The 23,730-nt window shown below is 36.3% G+C and overlaps 1 protein-coding gene across 4 annotated transcripts in view; it reads left to right on the forward strand.

Annotated features, from left to right (window-relative positions):
• LOC127962475 (nuclear factor of activated T-cells 5-like) overlaps positions 1-23,730 on the forward strand; it is a 48,702-nt gene continuing 24,972 nt past the window's right edge. For 3 of the 4 annotated variants that reach the window (XM_052562052.1, XM_052562053.1, XM_052562054.1), the window contains exon 1: positions 1-276. In XM_052562052.1, coding sequence (XP_052418012.1) covers positions 204-276 — 73 coding nt within the window. In that variant the 5' untranslated portion in view covers positions 1-203. Of the gene's footprint in view, positions 277-21,809; positions 21,941-23,730 lie in introns of those variants that run through there. The other variant, XM_052562055.1, reaches the window with a different exon arrangement.

The following is a 23,730-nucleotide window of genomic DNA, read 5'->3' on the forward strand; positions in this document are numbered from 1 at the left end:
ACACCTGCACACACTACGAAGAGCGCGGAGCGACGCAAACCCTTTATTTATGATATTCAGAAGTGTCACTGCCTGTTTTCTCTGCACATGACTTTCGTTTGTTTTGATTTTTCGTTTCGGCCAAACTAAACCATGACAGTTTGTTAGAAGCTGCACTTGAAGAGCAAGTCCGAGTCTTTTCTTGTTGGATCGGAAGCACTGCGATGCCCTCTGATTTCACCTCGCTCTTCAGCGCGGATGTCGACCTCGATTCGCCCAATTCCCTCTACTCCAAAGGTAACTCACTTTCTGCTCACTTTTCCAACACTGTACTCATTCTGGACTTATGCTGCTCCGTGCACGCGCAGGCTGTGTTCCAAAACCAAGTGCGCTGCCCACCTAGACAAAAATGCTGCCTAGGTAGTGCTCACTAGAAGTTGGGACGCAGCCCGATCGTCTTGTGTAATGCACTTTATACAGTCTATGGTAATGCACAGTCTATGGTGATGCTCATCTGCACTGTCAAGCAGTTTTGTTGTTAGTTTACATAGTGACTAATTGTTTTAATGTTGACCAAATAAATGATCTTGTGTGAGATGATACACACATATTGTTTAAGGGGGCGGTGTGTGTGTGTATTGTAACCTACATCAGCATAGCACTCTTTATCTGGTGTATAAATATCTCTGATGGGATGAATGGTTCTGTGTGATATTTAACTTCATTAGACATTCAGACATGGTTAATGGACCTCCTGATGGAGTTTGACATCCATTTAACACATTATACATGGAGCCATCTGCTGTGTGCCAAACACTGTGGAATAAGACAGTATAATTGTGGAGAATATGTAATCAGTCTTTTCTGTGAGAACAAACTTTCATCCTCATTGTGTTTTACTGTCCTCCATGTTTCAGTGCATGTTGTGTCTCCTTCGGCTACAGGGAAATGAACTTTCACATCAGAGAACTTGTGTTGTTTCACAGAGATTTATATACAATGGTTGAAGAAAGCTGAAAAAGAAATGTCTAAAGGGAGTGAATATGACTTTTTTGAAGGTGTTTATGAGAAAAGCCAATGCTTGTGAAAGTGAATGTTCTTTATTGCCATTGACGGTTTCATGAAGAGCCTTTTAACATTCATGAAATCTTTCCAGTGCAGGTTCTTTATAGTGGGAAATGGTTCTTTAAACTATTAAAATGTTCTTTTCACTAAGAAGAAAAAAAAACTGATTTTAAGAACGTTTTACTGGGGGAAAAAACTTTTTTTTTTTAACTAAGTGAATATTTATATTCTTTTTTTTTTTGTTTAAATAATTTCTTATTTCTTAGTATTAATATTAAGCTTTCATTTTATATAATATTTTTATTTTTATTTAAGTTTTTTTGTTGTTGTTGTATATTTCAGTTTTTATTTCTGTTTTACTTTAAGTAATATTGGCACTTCATCTTATTAATCTCAGTTATTTCTTATTTTCATTTAAGTGTTTTTCATGTAATATTATTTATCTCATCTTTATTTCACTGAACTGAAATAGTTTTTTTTTTTTTTAAATCTAATTTGAATAGTTTTAGCTTTAAGTTCACAATCAGAGCACTGGCCTGAACAATATTAAAGAGCAGCACTTTCTATGAACACAAACTTGTTGAGCCCTCGCTGCGGTGGCTCTCATACTTAGAGAGTTATTATGGGCAGCTTTCTCGTGAAATACACCCCTCTCTCTGAGATCCTCTGTTGGTGCATGTTTAATTTCCTGCGCATTAGATGATCTTTATGTGGTTTGTGTTGGACATGTCAGCCTTAGAGAGAGGCCACAGTCTTAGATTGTAATCTGTGCGGTGATTTGATGTAGATTCTCATCTCTTTATATGTTTTGGTCAATGACGAGTGTTACTGCTAGGTGTGTAGTGTAGTATCCTGAATCTGGGCTTTAGTCGCAAATGTTACGTAAGACACAACCTAATCTCATTTGCAATTCTTGGCGATCGTCTGCTGGCCGCTGCTGCTGCTGTTGTTATTGATTTTGTTTCATAGTCAAAGCATGACATTCTTGACACTTAGACATTGATTTCAGTTGTCCAATTAATGATGTGTTACCCATTTTTCTGAATGAATGTCTTGCAGTTATGCAGATAATGTATCTTTATTCTACAGGAAGTCAATACTTCAACAAAAGTCAGGAAGCTCAAGCTCAGCTCCCTTGTCAATAAAATGTATTTATTCAGATGAAAGTGTAGTATGTAGTGCATTTGACTCTGTACATCAATATTGGCAAATGGCATCATAACAAATATGTGAATACAACACTCCATTTGATATAATATGAAACACCTGTTGCGTCTCTCTAGCCAAGAAAAAGGTCTTTAGCCTGAATGTGTTTGGAGACCTCTGGCCTAGAGTATTAAATAAACAACCACTATTAAATAAACAACCACAAATAAACAATCACTTTTTATCACTAAAAATAAAACCAATGCCATTCTTTATACTTATTAACAATTGTGTTTAAAGTTTTTCTATAAGTAATATAATTATGAAAAACAGTAAACAAGTTTCACCCAAATTTAATTCGTCTTTTAATTAATGAAATTTAAACACATTTTATTCTTTGGTAAATAAATCGCATTTACTATTAAAATTAAAACATGGAAGAAATATTGTGTGATTTATTTCTTAAAAAAATAAAGTTTTATAAATTTTTTTCAACAGTAGTAGCAGTATAACATTACATTCTACTAAATAATAGTAATATTTATTGCACAATGCCTTTATGTAAAAATGAACTTTTATATTGGCGGGTTGCCGTTAATACATTTAAATTGACACTGGTTGTACTCAAATGAAACGGTAAAATGCTTGTGAAGTGACTCAGAACAGTTCCGGTGATGTTGTTTATGTATTTATGTCCTCATTGAGACGGCAGATGCTGAAAATACTGCAAGCGTCACCTGCTTCATTCAGTCAGTCACACAGAGATATTTCAACCAGCTTTTGCGGCTTAACATTTACACATACTGGTAAATTGAGATTTGATTTGATTAATTTATGCCAACTTTGATAAATTCCGTGACTGTTCATATTAATATGACTATTTATATATATATATATATGACTAGATTTTGAGATTTTGTCCGCGTTTTCTGCTTCGCGGAATTCATAGGGCTGTATGCGTCAAGAACCGGGTTGACTTTTCATTTTCATTTATTTTAGTACCGACTTGGTACCGAAGTCCTGGGTCTTTTGACAACACCAGAGATCATCGTAATCACCTTCCTAAGCAGTTATTTAATGTGACATGAATTATTCCATTATTAGTCTCTCAGTTATTATAAGGTTATGAAACTGCTTGTAGAGTAATTGTACAAGCATTAGAAAGTGAAAAAGAGAAATGATGATGTATAGCAGTACTGCGTGAGAGTTTGGGGCTTTGGGAAACAGGCCTCTGTCTAATGAGCTTATTTAAAGTTGTGGATTAGGCCTTTTCTCATGGACCAGGGCCAGTTGTGTTTCTTTATTTCACGTCTTCGCTCTTTCAGTATTCCTGTCACTCTCTGACATATGCAGTTGACCTTTTCACATTGTTGTTTCCCCTCCCGCGTCCCTGCTGTGTAAACTGGCTAATGAACTTGTGTGTCATGTCACGGGGATGACAGTGAGGATGAGAGGCAGCTAAGCATATGGCTGTGCATTTCCAGAAGGATGGCAAAACGCCCTGGAGAAGTGGCTGGTGAATTTATTTTTAGCGAGCTGTTGTTTGGTATGAGCTGAGGGGAACTGCTTTGAAAACACATTGTCCAGCTTGAGAGGCTGTGTGATGTGGGATTGAACTCCAGCCAAGAGTCTGATTAATTCCATGCAGCTGATCACTGTTTTCTATAGAGGCAAATCCTGTTTTCATTCACAGCATTAGTGCCCTGCGTTCCCCTCGTATGTGCTATAGAGTCAGTGACATAGACTGTAAGCTTCTCTAGATGTGTCCAGTAAAGTCACGTTATAATCAATCTCAAAATACCATGAAGTATTTGGAGATATTACATTTGAACATTTCTCTTTTCAAAAATATATTTGTCACACTTCGACTATTATAAAATAACTCAAATAAAAAATAAAAAAAAATTGTCTATAGTTGTATCTAATTTTATAAGTTTTAGTTTATTTAGTTTTCATACTTAATTTAAGCGAAAATGAGATATGTTGCATTGACAAAAGATTGTTTTTAAATATATTTTAAAGATTTCATTTTTCAGGTGTTAATTTATGTTAAGTAATTAATGATAATGTTAATGATAATGATTAAAGTTAATGATAATAGCCTTGCTATTCGCTTATGACGACTGGATAAGGATTTAAAATAAAAATACCACAAAAGTTATAGCTAAAAGCTATTTTAGAGTCTGAGATGAATACATTTTTTGAAACAACAACAACAAAAAAGGTCCCACTTACACTTCAGAACAATTTATTAAAGGAACTGGATTCAATTTTTACATTTATTTTTTTCAGTATTTGGAGCAGATATGTTTGGAATGACAAAAACGCTTCATTTGTTTTTTCAACTGTATCTCTGGTCCAAAACCTCATTAGAGATAGTACCGTAGTAGTAGTAGTAGTAGTAGTATATTTTATTGTCCTTGAATTAATGAGATAATTAATTATACAGATACAGGCACAAAGGAATTCTTATACCTATTAAGTTTGCACATTGGGACTCTATATCTTCTACCGGAGGGGAGCATTTCATACTGTGAATACAAAAAGTTTCTGTACCTGATTCAGAATGCAATTCTCATATAAATGTTGAAGATTCTAGTATTCTTCATGTCCATCAGTTTTTAGTGCTGTCAACACCAGGTGTGCTAATTTAGATTTAAACTGTATAGTTCCAAACCATACTGTAACACCATACCTAACTATGCTTTCTAAAACAGCTTTGTAGAACAACATCATGATTTTCTTATTTAAGGTACAATTTGTAAGATATTTGCAGTAAGATATCCAAAACCCACTGGGCTAGTGTTATATATTTTATCCAGCTGATTACTAACAATATCTCTAATGTTTTCAACTCCCATTCTAAACAGTGACACGGGGCAGTGCATTCGCTTGTCGATGACGTTAATTACCCTTTGTGACCACCTTTAATGACATGGAAACCACATGACAACAGTGTGTGGACAAATGCAGAAATAGTGTCTAGCGTCCAGCAAACCACTAGATTTCTAGATGGAGACAGCTTTGCAACAAACTTCAACTAGAAAGAGATGCCGATCTCGCTTGTGTTTTACTCGACAGGTGAGTTGACAAGTGAGATTTATTCATTTAGCTGACGCTTTTATCCAAAGCAACTTATGATTGCTATATATGTCAGAGGTTGCACGCCTCTGAAGCAACTAGGGGTTAAGTGTCTTGCTCATTATAACTATTATAACGATCAACAAGATTAGTATTATGGGGAATACACACCAAATGCGGGGCATCGCATCTCTAGACCCATGCGAGGATGCGTCTGATCGCGTCTTTGCATTGACTTTGTATGTAATCAACTCGCGCAAATTGTTGAACTCGCGTTAAATCCATGATTTATCTTTCCGTCTGATTGATGGCCCTCAGCGGTTGGGTAGAAGACAACAAATCCCATCATTCCATACTCCTTCTTAGCGTCATACAGCCACACGATTGTTATTGTTTTGGTACTGCGCCCCCCAAGTGGCAGGTCCTACAACCTGTACCTTTAACCCTGTAAAAACGTTATCTACGTAATAAGTACAGTCTCTGATGCAGCTGAGTACAAACCCATTTCGTGTGAGTTCCCCAAGTAAGTGAGCTGTCTATTTAAACAACCAAATACTTGTAAGTTTCTTACAAGTCACCTATACATTTTGGATCGAATATAATCTCCTCCATTTTCTTTATATTTATTATGAAATCATTTTTATCACACCAGTCGACGAACCGGCTTATTTCTGACTGGTAGATGTTCACAGACAGCATTTTGAGTTGTCCGAGGTGCGTTCAAGAAGGGATAGTTCAGCCAAAAATGAATATTTTGTCAATTCATCATCCTCAAGTTTGTTTCGAACCTGTATGAGTTTTTTTCTTCTGGTGAAAACAAAAGAAGATTTATTTTTGTTTTTTGTACTTAGTAGTAAAGTAGTAATAAAGTAAGAAAATAAATGAGTCACTTATAACGTTCAATTTAATGCACTTGTCTGTATTGAGAGAAGAGAGTAAATTGTTTTGAGACAGAGCTTGTTTTCTAATATTTTACTTATTGGTTATTTATTTTCATGATTATATTCTCCAGAGCCAGTCCATTTTTTTTTTTTTTTTTACTCATAAGTGTTACCGACCTATATTGGTCGATGTGTGAGCTAAATTGAGCTTATCTGTTAAGAAGCTGATTTTCTTTTGGTTGGTTTTATACACATTGTTTACACTTGTTGGAAAATAGCTCTGCACGAAAGGTCATCAGTTCATCCAAAAATGGAAAGTTACTGAAATATATTCTCCTTCAGCCCATCCTCGATGAAGATGAGTTTGTTTTGTCATCATAACAGATTTGGAGAAATTTAACATCATATCAGTTGCTCACCAATGGAAGCTCTGCAGTGAATGGGTGCCGTCAGAATGAGAGTCCAAACAGCTGATAAAAACATCACATTAATCCACACCACTCCAGTCTTGTCAAGTGAAAAGCTGTGTGTTTGTAATAAACAAATCCATCATGAAGATGCTCTTAAGTTTAACAAACCGTTATTTCCATTGGTGAGAAGGGATTGTTTTAAAAGGAAAACGCCTTATTGATGAATTGATTAATCTGTTACTTCATTATCAAATCCATTGATGCACTTCATATACATATAGAACTTGAAAACAATTCTTATAAAACAAATGAACAGCTAATTTGATGTTAATGACAAGGCAGTGTTAATTAATGGTGTAAAATGTGTTGCAACTCCAAAAACCTTGATCTCAGACTATATATATAAGAAAATACAATGTGTGCACTCTCATTTTTTCCAGGTGTATATTTAAAATATTAATTAATTTACCATTTTCAAGACCATATGAAACCATCCTAAAATACAAAGGGTTTAGCCTATATTTCTAAAGACCTAAATATAGAGATATGTTTGGGATTGAACTGATGATACGTTCAATAACTGAATTGTTGTGGCACCTCTCTGGGCAGTATTGTGTAACCATGAAACACATATAACATATGTAGCAAGCCTGAACATTGGATAAGTGACTTTCTTTTGATCTTTTCACATTTTGTATCAGGCATATATGAAAAGTGCCTGAAGCTTTTGAACTCTGATCTCTTGTCTATGCTGCCGTGACCCAGACACAAACTGTGTGTTAAATATGCTGGAAGTTAATCAAAGATTCAAGGAGTAGACAATGCAAGAAAACACGCAGGTTACAGGATCGACTTTCTTCTTAAACCCAGAAGCGTTTCATCCGCCCCTTTGACCCGCTGGACAGTGTGGTGGTCATCACAAGCTCAAAATATATTTTTTTACATTTATTCAATGACATAAAATAAATCAGTAACACCCCCTTTTGATATTTAAATCATTTTGAGAATTCACAACCTCATTTTGATTGTAATCACACTCTTGCAAACTATTCAAACTCAACTTTTAACAGAAAACGTTTTTTGCTGGTAAACTTAATGATAGTGATGTGATTGTTGTGTCGTTTGTTCATAGAAGATGTTTAGCTTTTTACTTATGGGAATTGTATTTAGGCTTCAGAATTCATAAAGGGTTGTGCTCCTTTGTGAAGATTATCATAATGAACAAAATGTGTAAGAAATAATAAATGTTTGTTGATCACAGAGCTTATTTTCTACAATAATCCAAAATCCTATTGCGTTTTTTTGTGAAGTGAACGAGGGTGATGCTAACTTCACAGAAATACATCATGACTGCAGTGCACGGTTAAAATTTCTGTAGTAGGGAAATAACCCATAATATTCCCATAGTGTCAGCATGCCTTTATTTATTTGACTTAATTTAAACTTAGTATGTAACTTTGCTTGCATAGGCCTGTTTATTAATCCAGTGTTTGTGCTTTTTTTATTTTATCAATAGTCATTTTTTTAAATGAGTCCAACTTGTGGGACATTTGCTGCTGCATTAAGATTTAATTCAAAAATATCCAAGAAATTGTCAAGATTAACAGGCAGAGACCTTGTGAAAACGCAGCATTTGATAAAAATTCAGTCCCACTTTTAACATATAGCTGTACATAATGAACTTGTTTTTTCAATTGGTTATTTTTCCTGCTGTTCTCCACTTACTGTGTGCTCTAGCATTTAATTGTTCTCAAGCACTTGACTGCTGTTTTCTTCTCTAAACGTATAATTTGATTGTATTATTCTCATTTGCAAGTTGATTTGGATAAAATGCAAAGTTATTAAATTGTGCTATGATTTAGGTTGTGACTTTCAGCACTAAGGGAAATTCATGCTTGTATTTTTGGGAATGTAAAATCTTTCAGCAACATGAAGTGATTTTCAATTTGCTTGCAAATCTAGCTTAACTTAGCTTTAAGGGATAGTTCAAATAAACATAAAAATCTGTCATCATTTTTTCTCTTTCATATTGTTCCAAACTTCTCAAAGTATATGTTTCACAGAATAAAGAAATTCATGTAAGTTTGGAGGTAAGCGATGAGAGCATTTTCATTTTTGGCTGAACTATCCCTTTAACTTAAAACAGTTTGTTGTGTTTTTTCAAACCTGTGTCAGTTTATTAGAGATTGTGAGATGCTTTTGTTTCATTTTTCTGCTAACCTCAACTCTTGCCCAGTTGCATTGCTGTTCTCATTGTCCATGTCTAATGAATCAGCTGACACTCTACAGCCTTCATTAGATTGCCAGCCGAATCCTCTTATGTTATTAAAGTTCTCAAGGTGTGGATTTAGTCTGAGTCCAAAGGACAAACGCACAGAGCTGAGGACTCTCTCTTACAAGATGACAGGGAAGAACAGTGGGCTCCATAAATCTGAGGACACAACGAATATCTGGGAACTTTTTTGAGGTGGAAAATAAAGTCAAAACTCCAGTTTTAGGTTTTTTGAAATCTAAATGAAGATATATGTAAAAATCTGCACTGTTTATAGGTCCCTAGTTTCTGTCTGTGTGTTTTTGGACCTCACTCTAAAAAAAAATTTTCTCCATTGCTCTACATCAGGGATAGGCAACTCCGGTCCTGGAGGGCCACTATCCTGCAGAGATTAGCTTCAGCCCTCATAAAAACTCACCTGCCTGTATCTATCTAGTAATCCCGAAAACACTGATTGCCTTTGTTCAGGTGTGTTTAATTAGGGTTGGTGCTAAACTCTGCAGGACAGTGGCCGTCCAGGACCAGAGTTGCCTATCCCTGCCCTACATGCTTTCAGAAGTAACTTACAGAGAGATATTGTTCCATGTTATGATTTGTTTCTGTATGTGATCCTGATCTCACAATACAAAACTCACAAAGCCAAAATACAAGTTAAAATGAAAACTTCTTAAAATGTTTTATTACTTCTAGTTCTAAAACATGATAAACAGTTAACAAACAGTACTCTTTATTTAAAACAACAACAATGACAAAACAAACAATGTCAAGGTATTACATGAAGAAATCATGGTATTACATGATGATCCGAATTTGGTCTTGACCTCCATTGCATATTTTTTTTAGGCACCCCTGTTAACGGATTCCAGTTGTGTTCCAGGAGCGTTGCGTGTGCAGCAGTGCAGCGATCGCTTAAGTACCGAGTAGCGGACTGCAAACGCGTCCTGTGTGAAAATACATAGAGTTCGTGCTGCTTCAGCACCACATACGTAACACACACGGACTGCATACATACTGCAGACGGCGTATATGTGAAACATGCATGCGTCTTTTCGAGGTTTCCATTGGGAAGCTTCTTCAAAAAATAAATTCCCTGAAGCAAACCCGGCGGCATCTTAGCTGCATCCATGTTAGCACGTCACGTTTGATGTGGTCATTTATTTCACAGTAGTCATACACACAGGTATTAAGATTCGGCTAGGTATACATCCGCGCAAAAATATCAAGGGGATAATGCTATGATAAAATATCATAGCTTGCTTAGTATAGACCCAGCTCCCTACCCAATTTTGAGAATGGATTAATGGCAATATTTTTTTTTTATCGCCCGATAAGAGTCTCACGTTAACGCACCACGTTAATGCCGATAATGGCCCACCACTAATATACTATCACCAGTAGTTCTCTCGGACAGTTCGATTCAATTAACCGGTTGAAGAAAACGGTCTGCATCTGATTTGAGGACCGAGGAGCTAATGATACTGCGCATATGTGATTCAGCGTGAAGCAGACTGACACACAGAGTGTCTGAACCGAACTGATTCTTTTGGTGATTGATTCTGAACTGATTCTGTGCTAATGTTATGAGCCCAGGTAAACCGAAGTCTTGACTCAAGGGCAATCATCGGCAATGACGCCATTACGTCGAGCGCGAACTGGTGAACCGTTTTCTTCAAACGGTTTATTGAATCGAACTGTCCGAAAGAACTACTGGTGATCCGAAAACCGATGCAACCAGTTCTTTACTTGTGAAAGAGTCAGTCTATTGTTCGTTATCTGGCTCGGCTCGGTGTTCATCTTCAGTTCTCTCTTCACAGCAGTTCAGTCAGTGTACTGTTTGAGTAAATTAATTACTCCGGGATATAGGTTTGTTTGAACTCAGAGGGAATGTTAGCCACATTAAAAAATTAACAGCTTAAGTCATTTGTGGATTAATGCGTATTGGAGACGCGAACCATTTAAAACGATTCAGTTCGATTTGGTGAAATGGGTCAAAAAGATCCAGTTACATCGAGTGATTCGTTCGTGAACCAGATATCACAAACTGCTTTGTTTTGAACTCTCTCACAACAGACACGGAAGAGAAGACAATGCTGAATAAAGTCATAATTTTTTCTATTTTTGGACCAAAATTTCTTTTCGATGCTTCAAAATTTTTTAACTGACCCTCTGATGTCGCATGGACTACTTTGATGATGTTTTTCTTACCTTTCTGGACATGGACAGTATACCGTACACACAGCTTAAATGCATAGACTGAGAGCTCTCAGACTAAATCTAAAATATCTTAAACTGTGTTGCGAAGATAAACGGAGGTCTTACGGGTTTGGAACAGCATGAGGGTAAGTTATTAATTACATAATTTTGATTATTGGGTGAACTAACCCTTTAACACCTATTATAAACAATAATTGTTTTGTAATTGGATTACAGGTGGTAATCATAAAATACAGGTGTAAACAGGAAACCACACAGGTATAGCTAAAAACACTTAAACGTTGCATTTGTAAACACTCATCAATTGTGATTTCTCACATTTTTGTACTGCGAATATAATGCCATGTCAGGCATTTAAACCTTTACCGGGTAGTTTTGCTTGCAGCTACGATGTGGTTGCATCTTTGTAATAGCTGATAATGTGGGTCTCTTAGATGATTTTCTCTATTGCATTGAAAAGCGTATGTGTTGCATTGTTAAATGTGATTTAAATGTGGATTGTCACTCTTTCAGCAAGGGTTGGATGGCTTTGTGTTTGTGTCAGTGCAGTGGCCATGCTTGTGCAAACTGCATGAATTCCTCACTGCGCTGAGGCCTGCTTTCATCTGAGCCCAGTGTCTGTGTCTTCCCCTGCTCCACCGTCCTGTGAAGCTGCTGGTAAACACGGCAGACACAGACTTGTTTCTGTCCTCACTGCTGAGATCCAGCTGAGAGCTAGAGCAGGCTCCTCACGAGTGTCATCTCAGGTGAATTCACACTTCATGTTGCAATTTATGTACTTCCCCTTCGGTTCTAAAAACAAATATGCAGCATTACATACAGAAATGGTTGTAATGTTTTCAGAATTGTAACTGCTTGAATATAAATCTACGGAATTGCACCTTCACCATTTCAAATTTAAATGCATGCTATAGAAGTTTTAATAGAAATGTTTTAGTTTGTCATAAATGCTTGTCAGTACACATAGAATTATGAAATTACACAAAAAGATGTACCGAAGTCTTACTAAAACACTCAAGCTGCATTTAATATAATTTAAAAAAAGTGTCTAAAACAATACTTTAACTCTTTTTCAATTTCCATATTTCCGTAGCCTAATAAGTACTCTTAAAAAGAAAGTGTATACTTTTTTCCACAGATACCCAAGGCACCCAAATGACTCCAGAACTGTGCACTGACATAGAATCAAAATTCTTTAGTTTTTCGAATCATTCACTCTCTGGCACCAGTTTAGCATATGCATTTCCATTGAGTTGAAATGTTATTGTCCTGTTTGCATAATCTCTAGTACTGTGTAGTACACCTCCTGACAAAATATTTTGCTGACAAAACTTGAAAGACACCAGGTCCACGGTGAGGACATTCTGAAGACACATTTCAAATTTGTGTGTTTCTTTCGTTCTTTTTTTTTTTTGCCAGATATGAGTGGCCAATATAAACAGAAACATGGAAACTTGGCAAACCTCATCCACTTATGATGATAGGAGGTGCTTTTATTCTTTCCTCTAGTCTCTGTGTCTGGGGTAAACTGAAAAGGTTGGTATATGTTAATATTAGGGAAACGTTCAGTTAACTCCTCTTGCAACGTCCCTTGGATCCAAAGCACCACAGAAATATGCAGTACATATACTATAAAGGTTCTTCGTTGGCATAGATGGATGCAATCTTTCCATTGCACAAAAGGTTCTTTACACTAAAAAATGGTTCTTTAATGGCATTGCTTTGGAAACCCCTTTTGTAACCTTATTTGTTAAGAGTGTTTGGAGTGGAATAATGGGAAGCATGTGGTGGCACGCAGAATGAAACAAACATCCTCCTTACTGTACACTCTGTTCCTCCACCCTGTCCCAGGTTGGTCTGTAAAGTCCCCCTTCGTGCCTGCCTCAAGGTTAGGCCATTGTTTAGGCCAGAGCAATTGACACTAGACTAATAATGTAGCTGGTTTGATAGTGTTCTTCTGGCTTTTTCTTGGCCTTGTTTTTTGTTGTCCTTGGATGTTCTCATTATCTATTGCCCTCGTGGGACGGGGCAGATCCTATACCACAGGGGTCCAGAGGTTAAATAGATGAAGTGGAAGCTGGCTGTGCTATCACTTAATGAAACAACATTCACTCTCTCTGATTGGACCCATGTTAGATCATAATGTTACATCTGCTGTCTGATTTTAATAAAAAAAAAAGAATTATCTGAATGTGTGATTACAGATTTTGCTTGCATCTCTGTTTAATCTATGTTCTAACCTTGACCTTAGTTTCTGTTAGCATTTGTTAAAAAGATCATTTGGACTCAAGCATGAAACATTAAAATCTTTTTTAGATCTCTTGGCTGCACTTCTGGTTCTGGTAACACAAGGTAACTACATGGGGTAGGGTTAGGTTTAGGGGTAGGTTCAGGGTTAGTACCTAGTTATTACATAGTTATTGTAATTACTATAATAAGTACATAGTATGTACATGCGGAACAGGACTGTAAAATAATGTGCTACCAATCTCTTTATTGTAAAAAGAACATGTTAATTTCCTTGTGACAATGACTTTGATTGATGGCAACACAATTTAGGACAAAGATAAAAAGTAAAAATGTACTGCAAGGTGTGATGCCACTGATATGTCATAATTTTCCTAACAAAAATGTAAGTTCTAAATGACAAAAATTATGTGCTTAAAATTTTATACTTTAATGAAATACTCAGAAATTATACCATTGATAGATCATGAAAACAAAGTAATTGCATGGCATGACACACATGTAACTGCACTGACACAAACACTGACATATTTTTTAAAATTCCAAACATTTTGCAATGATTTAAAATTTAGTAAACTATACAAAATTTTTTGTGTAGTTATTTATCTGCTTACAATTACAGTCTCAATATAATTTAATCTATCTCCTAAATGAAATTAACTCACATACTGTAGGAAATGTGCTTCAGTGACAGTAATGCAGTGGTTTTCAACCAGAGGACCAGGGGTCACAAAATTATTTATCTTTAAAAATGTATTCATTTAAAGGGTTAGTTCACCCAAAAATGAAACTTAGCCCATAAATTACTCACCTCGAAGTCATCTTACGTGTATATGACTTTCTTCTTTCATACAAATCCAGTCAGAGTTATTTTAAACATTGTCTTTGATCTTTCAAGCTGTTGGATGCAACTCAGCAGGTGTTGCACTGCATCGGTTCATGAGAAGTTTAATAAAAATCGCATTCTGAAGCAAATCAATGCATTTTTGAAAGAAAAATATCCATATTCAAAATGTAATAATCACTTTAATCTAGCTTGTGCTCACAGTTGTAAAACGGAAACAGTTCTGGGGGAATGATGCATGAGGTCAGTGTTGTGCATACGCCAGTGAGTCTCGTGAAAACCAACGTTTGTTAACAGGAGCAAAGAAAGCAAAGTTTCATTACTTTAGCAAAGGAAAACCAGTCTCCCCTTGGCTTATATTGAAATCCTCCAACATTCTTCTTTACAAATCCTTGTTTTGTACTTCTAATTAGCAGTGGTGGACAGTAACGGAGTAGCTTTACTTCGTTACTGTACTTAAGTACATTTTTCACGTATCTGTACTTTACAGGAGTTGTTTTATTTTGAGTAACTTTTACTTTTACTTAACTACATTCCAAAGCATAAAATCGTACTTTTTACTTCACTACATTTCATAAAACACATCGTTACTCCCTATATCACGTGCTCCGACACGCAGAAGCGGTGTCTGATTCATCATGAACGAACTGAGTCTTTTCAAAATAAACTTTTAAATCGGATCGCGAATCGCACCAAACGATTCGTTTACGAATTAGAATGATCCGATTGCAGCTGTTCTGGAGTCTACCACTCACTGATTCAAATGAACCGTTCAGTGCGAGTCCCCAGAAGTAAGAACCGGGAGATCTTGTGAGCGCGCGTGCGTCTGATGTTGCTAAAAGTAAGTTATTAATGTCGAAATTTAGGATTAATTATTGTAACTGAAAATCATATTTAGGTCAAAATTGTCAGTTGTTTGGGAACTAAACCCGCTGTAAAGAGTGATCTGTTTAAGCCCACTCAAATGCTCGAGTGCAGACGATGCAGACATTTCAATCAGCGTCTCTGTGTTTTAGGTAAAAAAAAAACACACATTAAACTAACACGGATTACATAAAATAACTCGTGCATGTTCAAATTCCCCGCTGCTGTAATATTAACAGTTTTATTAAAATGCTACCATGTCCTATGTGACGTCTGTTTTTATATTGTTTATCAACAGTAACGTTATACATATTTATATTCTTTGGATTAACTAGACAAGTAGACAGACATGAATGTTTATTCATAACCGTACTGAAAAGAAGTAAATATTGTTTGCTGATGCTAACTGTCTACCTAACAAGCTTGCTGGTGCTAACTTAAGGTAACTTTTTATGAATAATGTCCAAATATTTTTATTCAACCACCTATATTTTAAATTTAAATTTATATATAGTTTACATCTAGGGACAAAAGAAAGGATGTGATGTTTAGAACATGGTAACTACAGTAATTATCAAAGAGGGGAAGAGATGCACCCCGTTTGGCCAGGGGTGTTTTTACACCACAGACAAGATTTGAGAAGGAAAAAATCATTATGAAAATATAATTATATTTTCCTTAAAATGTTCTTCCTAACTTCAGGCCTTATTATCATGTCATATATTACTGTGATGTTCTGTAAAACAACAAACTTTAAAATACTTTGTTCTTACTGGTGAAAGTCAGATGGTCATCTCTGTTTTCTCTCAGGTACATCACAGTGTAAGCCTCACAGTGAATATTACTCTCGTCAATGAAGTCCATATCAACAACAAAAATATATCTTGACTCCATATAGTGGTTATTTTGGAAAAAATCCCTGGGCCCGTATTCATGAAGAATCTGACAGCAAAAAGTAGCTCCTAGTGACAAAATTCTAAGAAAATTCTTAGAAATGTGGGCGTTCACTCTTAAAATTAAAGAAAAAATCCTAGTAAAGAAAAAAGTAATTCAGAAAGCATCTTAACCCTTAAAAGAGGTCTTAAGGTCAAACTTGTTAGGAGCACAGACGAGGACTTTTAAGAGGCTTAAGAGTTTCTTTAGCAGAGGAGAAGAAAAAGAAATGTGTTGCAGACAATGGATGACAGTGAGTTAATAAGACGGTATAGATTATATAATAATTTATATTTTAATATATAAATTAAAGTAATCACTACATTACGATATTAAAATGCAACAATAAAATGCAACAATGCAATAGTGATGATTTGGGTCTGTCACAACCTTCTGTAAGCAGAGTGATCACACAAACAATTACAGCACTTTCAGAACATCTTATTGTGTCGCAGTTCATTTCGTTTCCACTGGACATTCCCACCTTGCAGGCTCAAATAACTGCATTTATGAATATAGCAGGCTTATAGGTGCGCACAGGCAGGGGGAATGAACCGTTAATAGTTTGTGCTATACGCTCCCATGTCTGCTTCTTGTCTCTTGCTGTGACACCCATCCCGAATTCTCCTTTAAGAATGGCCTTGTGTTCATCCACTAACTGGGCTAATGGTAAAGACTGTTCCTCTGTCCAGTTTGGCCTTTTTCGCCATTCTTGGTTTTGATTCCATGTTTGATACATTAAAACCAACATTCGAACCGCCACTTAAATAGGACAGCAATCACTGTAATTAGAAAGAGTGGAACAATTTTTATCATTCTAGGCCAATCAAATACCTTATAGGAAATTACAAGCATGGTAAATAAAAAAAGGATTTATATACACACTTATGGGGCCCTATCTTGCACCCAGCGCAATTGACTTTGTACACCGACGCATGTGTCATTCCTATTTTGCACCTGCGCAAAGCGCGCTTTTCCCTCCACAGAGGCACGTCGCTAAACTAGTGAATGAACTTGCGCTCCCTGGGCGGTTCAGCGCAAAAAAGGAGGCGTGTTCCGGCGCAAACAATCCCTGGTGCTATTTTGCTGTTCTATTAAACAATTGCGCCACTGACCAGAAAAAACCTAGTCTAAAGTCAGTTGCGCGTTGCGCATTGTTCATTATGCTATTTTAAGGGCGCATGCTTGACCATAATGTATAGCGTGCACAACGCGCATACACTTTGCTCATGTAATCTACACAGATGCAACAGTTATTTTTGTAAATCATAAATTGTTACACTTAAAAAAAATATTAACACATGAGATGACGGAAATCATTGTGGTGTGCCACGAAGATGTGAAAAAATAGGCATAAATCTAGCTTACAAATTATTCAGGCTAATTGTAGTAATTAAGGATCAGACCTGTTTGAGGTCATATATGTATATAAGGACATCTGACAAATTGGTTTGTCCGTCAAGAACCAGGAAAAAAAATCGATGAAACAATTGTGGCTATTTCCTCCCACGCCTGTTTAACCGACGCTATTTTGGGTGGGTTTCTCCCATCCCCATACAACACAACTTCTCTGTCTTTCACTGCTCTTACAAGAACATCAGTCTCCTCGGCTGTGAACCGCTCCTGGCGTGCGCCTGGTAAATACGCCATAATAATAGCAATCTATAATGGAACTTGCGCACCTGCTTTTAAAGGGAATGTTGGATGACGCTCGGATTGGTTTATTTCACGTTACGCCCAAACCACACCTATGAATAATGAAGCTACTTCAGACCAACCCATTTTAGATTTGCGCCGGGCGCAAGAGCCATTTATCCCGCCGGGAAAATAGCAACAGCGCCGAGACCCGCCCACAAACTTACTTGCGCTTCGCGCTTTGACACTTGCGTTTCAGATCGTTAAAATAGGGCCCATAATGTGTATGTGTATGTGTGTGTGTATGTGAGAGAACCGTCAAATAGGAAAAATTATGCATGTAAATTCAAAGTGAGAATTAGAATAGAGCCTATACTTAAAATCACTCTTTTTTTCCTTCTTGGACAACCAACCAATCACAGTCTTCAAAAGATTGTGTCATACATAGCAATGGGGTCAACCCCGCCTCCTCACTAAGATGAAAGTTTTTGTCTTTTCCTTACTCAGAGTTGCTCTCAGATCGGTCCCGAATCGCTCTTAAACTAAGACTCCTACGTAAAAGTTTTTAAGCTAAATTAAGAGTTTTCTGAGAGGATTCTTAGAATCTTTATGAATACAGGTATTTTGAGCAGTAGGATTTTTTAAAAAAAATATGTGCTAGTATAAAACTTAGGTAGCCTATATAAAATTTCAAACATCTATCTTTCAGTACTTTTTTTACTTAAGTACATAAAAAATTGAGTACTTTTGTACTTTCACTTGAGTAAAATTGAAAAGGGAGTACTTTTACTTTAACTGGAGTAATATTTTACTATATGTATCTGTACTTTTACTCAAGTACTTGATTTGTGTACTTCGTCCACCACTGCTAATTAGTGACCATTGTCTTGTTTTAACCTCTCTTCTGCATTTCCACGTGCATCACTTCTGAGCGGCGCATGTGCACCTGACCTCATCCGTCATTCCCCCGGAACTGCTTAGTTTACAACAGTGAGCGCAAGATAGATTAAAGTGATTATTACGTTTTGAATATGGATATTTTTCTTTCAAAAACACATCGATTCGCTACAAGAGGCCTTTGTTCACCTAATAACTATTATATAGAAATAAATTATATAAATAAATAAATGATTTATTTAATAATTGTTTGGCAAAAAAAAAAAAACAGTTAGAATCTTTAATCTTACAGAATCACACACAAAAAACTGTTTAACTAATGTCTTATTAACATTTCCAGTTTGTCTAAATAAAAAAGTTTGCAAACAAGCAGCATTATCATAACTACAGTAATTCTGTCAGAGTTTGGGTGACACTTGATTAGTTTCAAAACAGATCACAAGTATTTTGGCTTGTAATCTCAGATGTTGTTTTTCTCATGACTTTGTGTTGCAAAATACAGTAATGTGATGTTAAAAACATCTTAATGATGGATTTGTTGCTTACAAATGCGAAGCTTTTCACTTCACAAGATGTTAATTGATGGACTGGGGGTGGTGTGGCTTAATTCTGGATTATTATTATGTTTTTACTCACTGCAGAGGATCCATTGGTGAGCAAGTGATATAATGCTCAATTTCTTCAAATCTGTTCTGATGAAGAAACAAACTTTACACCTTTGTGACCTGAAGGCGAGTAACTTGTAAAATTGAATTTTTGAGTGGACTATTCCTTTAAGCACTGATTTTTGCAAACATATGAAAATTCTATATATGAGAGAGATAACTTCATTTTATCTATAGGATGTGTTAATCATGTCATATCAGCCACACAGTTTGATTAACAATACAATTTATGTACACCTTTAGACAGATTCTTCTGTGTTATCTCTCGCTCTCTGTCTGGCTTGGTAGTCCTTGCTTTAGGGCAGCAACAGTTACTTTGTTTTTGCCTCATATAGAGCACCCATTTAAAGTTCGCTTTACCAGCTACTTAATGCTCATAATGCTTGGAGATGTAGGCTTCGCTTTGCTCCTGGTTACTATGGTGCCGTCGGCATCAGGCTGGAATAGGTAATAAACATCTGTGGAGTGTTATAAATGATTTCCAGCTTAAATCTCTCTTGTCCTTTGAATGGAGAATTTCACCTTCTAAACCTGTATCAGGCACCAGAACCCATTTAAAATATTAAAATACTGTACATTGCTCACTTCTGTTGGGTTGCAGTAAAATCTAATTTTTGATCATTTAATGTCTCACAAGGTTTTGCAAATGACCAAATGCGATGATCTGACTCATGCAAAGACCATCAGCTCATAAATAATATCAAGTTTGGTCCTGAATATTAGATAGGTAGCATGACTGGAGGACTGAGTCTAAGCATTAATGTGAACTGTCAAATCACAGAGGAAACAGAGGTTGGAAACAGTTTACATAGGCAAGAATCTGAGTCAATGAAAGTATGAATGAACTTGCAGAATGTGTTTTTTCCTTTCTTTTCTTTTCATTTCCCCTTTTATGCACAGAACAAATATATTGAGCTTTATGGTTAGAGAACATGTATTTGAATAATTTTTCCATCTTCCTTGTGTGGCCAAAACGTCTGTATTATGAAGAAAACACCACAGACTATGATTATATTTAGGGCTGCATGGATGAATGAATGATTTTTCTGATAAAATGTGTGATTAAGATTCAAATAATTTTGCCAAAAAAAATGTGATTTACCTATGAAACCAACCACAACCAAACACAACCAACCAACCAACCAACAACAATAAACCACAACCAATCAACAAACCAACCAACCAACCACAACCAACCAATTAACCAATCAATCAACCAACCAACCAACCACAGCGAACCATAACCAACCACAACCAATCAACCATTCACAACTAACTAACAAACAAATCAACCAACCAACCACAACCAATCAACTAACCAACCACAACCAATCAACCAACCAACCACAACTAACAAACAAATCAACCAACCAACCAACAACAATCAACCAACCACAACCAACCAACCATAACCAACCACAACAAATCAACCTATCAATGTACAAACCAACCACAACCAATCACAACCAACCACAACTAGTCAATCAAACAACCAACCACAACCAACCAACCACAAACAACAACAACCAAGTATTTATTTTAGTGGAAAATAGTTTATCTTATGTTTACAGCAGCTGAATTTATTATCGCTTATAATAAAAGGTTGGGAAGGTGGTTTGTACATTAAATTATCACACTTGATAATGAATTACAATTATATTTCACCCAAATGTTGTATGAAAAAGAGCACCATGAAGATTCTGCTGATCACAACCAACCACAACCAATCAACCACATCCAAACAACCAACCAACCAACCAACCAACCACAACCAATCACAACTAACCAACAAATCAACCAATCAACTAACAAACCACAACTAACTAACCAACCAACCACAACCAATCACAACTAACCAAAAAAATCAACCAATCAACTAACAAACCACAACTAACTAACCAACCAACCCCAACCAATCAACTAGCCAACCACAACCTACCAACCACAACCAATCAACCAGCCAACCAACCAGTCACAACCAATCAATTAACTAATCAACCATCCACAACCAACCAACCAACCAATCATAACCAATCAACCTACCAACCAACAAACCACAACCAACCAATCAACCAAACAACCAACTAACCACAACAAATCAACCTACCAACCAACAACCAACCACAACTAATCACAACCAACCATAATCAACCAACCAACCAACCAACCACAACCAATCAACCAACCAAAACCAAACAACCTTACAACCAACCAACCAATCAATCAAACAACCCTGACAACCAACCAAGTAAAATGTAAATATGCATTTCTATGTCTTAATTTGATTAAGACAGCAGCTGAATTTATTAGCACTTATAATTAAAAGGTTGGGAATGTGGTTGGTACATTATATTATCACACTTGATAATGAATTACAAATGAATTACAATGATATTTCCCCCAAATATTGTATGAAAAAGAGCAACATGAGGATTCTGCTGATGTTTTTTTTTTGTGTGTGTGTTACACGGAGCAAAAAAAGCTAATCTTCTGCGTTTAAAACAACAAAATGAAGGGTAAATGACTGTGAACTGTCGCTTTAATTCATTGCAAATGTGTTTTGGCTTCCGATCTAGTCAGAACAAGAAAGGAGCTAGAAAGTGAGACATTGCGTTGTAGAAGCAATGACATCATAATGTTTACCAAGTTAATGATATTGCTCTTTGTTTTTTCTTTTCCCCAGTGAAAGAAAAACTGTGTTTTGGGACATGAACGGCAACCACTGTGTCCTATTTGTGTGGGAAGAAACTATGGCGCAAAATAGGAATTCTCTTAAAAATGAGTGGAAACACTTAGAAACAATCCAGGTACTGATTCTGCAGCCACAGTCTTAGCACATATTTTCAGTCTATGTGGTTGGCAATCTATTTACTTGAAGGGCCCTGTTCACACGACACATGTTCCTGCATGTGCAGACCAGCCTAAGACAGAAATTGGTTAAGCAGGGAAAGAGCAGGCTAGGCACTATCATGTCTTATAAGTGATTAATGTGTTTTTGTGAATTAGAAAAACCTATTTATGTTAACTGGTACCAGATGCAGTTACTCAATATACGAGAAAGAGCAGCAGTTGTGAGGATTCAGAGGAATATTCCATACAATGCTATTGATCTGCAAGTTCATAAGCAACATACCATGACAGGTCTGGAAAATATCACTAAACCTTCACTATTAAATGCATTGACTTCCCATGGTGAAGCTCCAGAAAGATGCGAGCTCCAGAATTGAAATAAGCCTATCAGAAAGTGTATGTTGAAGTAACATGGTACTGCCATCTGAGACGTGCTGTAAATTATAAATAATTATAAATCAAGGACCATTAGCTTTTTCCTCCAGACATTGATTGGAAATAATTTGGAAAAAGTAATGATGGTTGCGTAAAAACTGTGATGTTTTTGGTCTCAAGTCCTTTAAAATCCACTTTCCTAGGCTTGTTTGAGTTTGAGTGTCTGTTGGTTCCCGTCTGGCCTCTGTAAACTGTGTTCACGGCCATACCGAGAATTTGCCTTTACCTGCCCCCATGTTTGCATCTATTTCAGGCCGCATAAGAGATGCATTTGTTCTCAGAATTTAAGAGGCCTCTAAACACACTGGTGCTTTTCACATTTTATTTTGTACAAGACTGCTCGACATCTTCTGAGAATGAGGTATTAGAATATACATGCAGATGGAAAAAAAGTGTGAACATATGTAGACATACTCAGATCTGATTTTTTTTTTTCTCCTGTGTGCAGAGGCTGCTATAAGTAAATCATATGTAGATAAACACTGTGGTGATCCACAAACATGCTTGCTTGGTTGGAGCGGTTTAACATGTCAACCTTGTTTAGCCAATGGTGTAACTTGGGGGTGTGGTTACCTGTTTCTCTGTGTTTGGGAAACCTGTTTGTAAGCCATTACCTTTTGCGATTCCATTTGATGCCAGTAATGTTCCATAGGTCAAACCTTTATACCAATGTGCCATTATACCAACCATTCAGCTGATGGAAAAAAGTTTTTCAAAAAATTTCAAATGGACAAAAGACAAGAAAATGGACAATGCCTAGAACAGAGTTTCCCAGACTGTGAACCGGAGGGGGGTTTGTGAGTTGATATAAATCTAACCAAAATTAAATAAAAATTGTAATATCATGCAAATTGCAATTATCCAATCGCAAAAGGCTGCAATGTAGTCTTATGCATTGCATGTTTCAGTGTTCATTAACACACAAGCAGCTCATGATCGGGTGCTTTCTGTGTCTCAGAACGGCTCGGTTCACAGTAAATTCTGATCAACTAAAACTCATCTCTGCAAGTTGCTTATTTTTCTGAACCTACACTGGTAACACCATAGATTAGGGAACACAATATATTTTTTTTATCTAAGAATTCTCCCTCAATAAATTTGCTGCTTATTATACTTAACAAGGGATGAGGATGAAGGGATGTAAAATATGATCATGCAGAATAAGGCATTAATGTGTGCTTTATAAGTACTTATAAACAGCCAATATATTTGTATTATGCATGCTAATGAACAACTACTCAGTAGTGAGAATTGGTCTTTAAAATAAAGTTTTCAACCTTTTATTAGTTAATTTGTAAATTTGTTTAATTAG

The sequence above is a fragment of the Carassius gibelio genome, chromosome B7, assembly GCF_023724105.1.
Source record: "Carassius gibelio isolate Cgi1373 ecotype wild population from Czech Republic chromosome B7, carGib1.2-hapl.c, whole genome shotgun sequence".
Taxonomy (NCBI): domain Eukaryota; kingdom Metazoa; phylum Chordata; class Actinopteri; order Cypriniformes; family Cyprinidae; genus Carassius; species Carassius gibelio.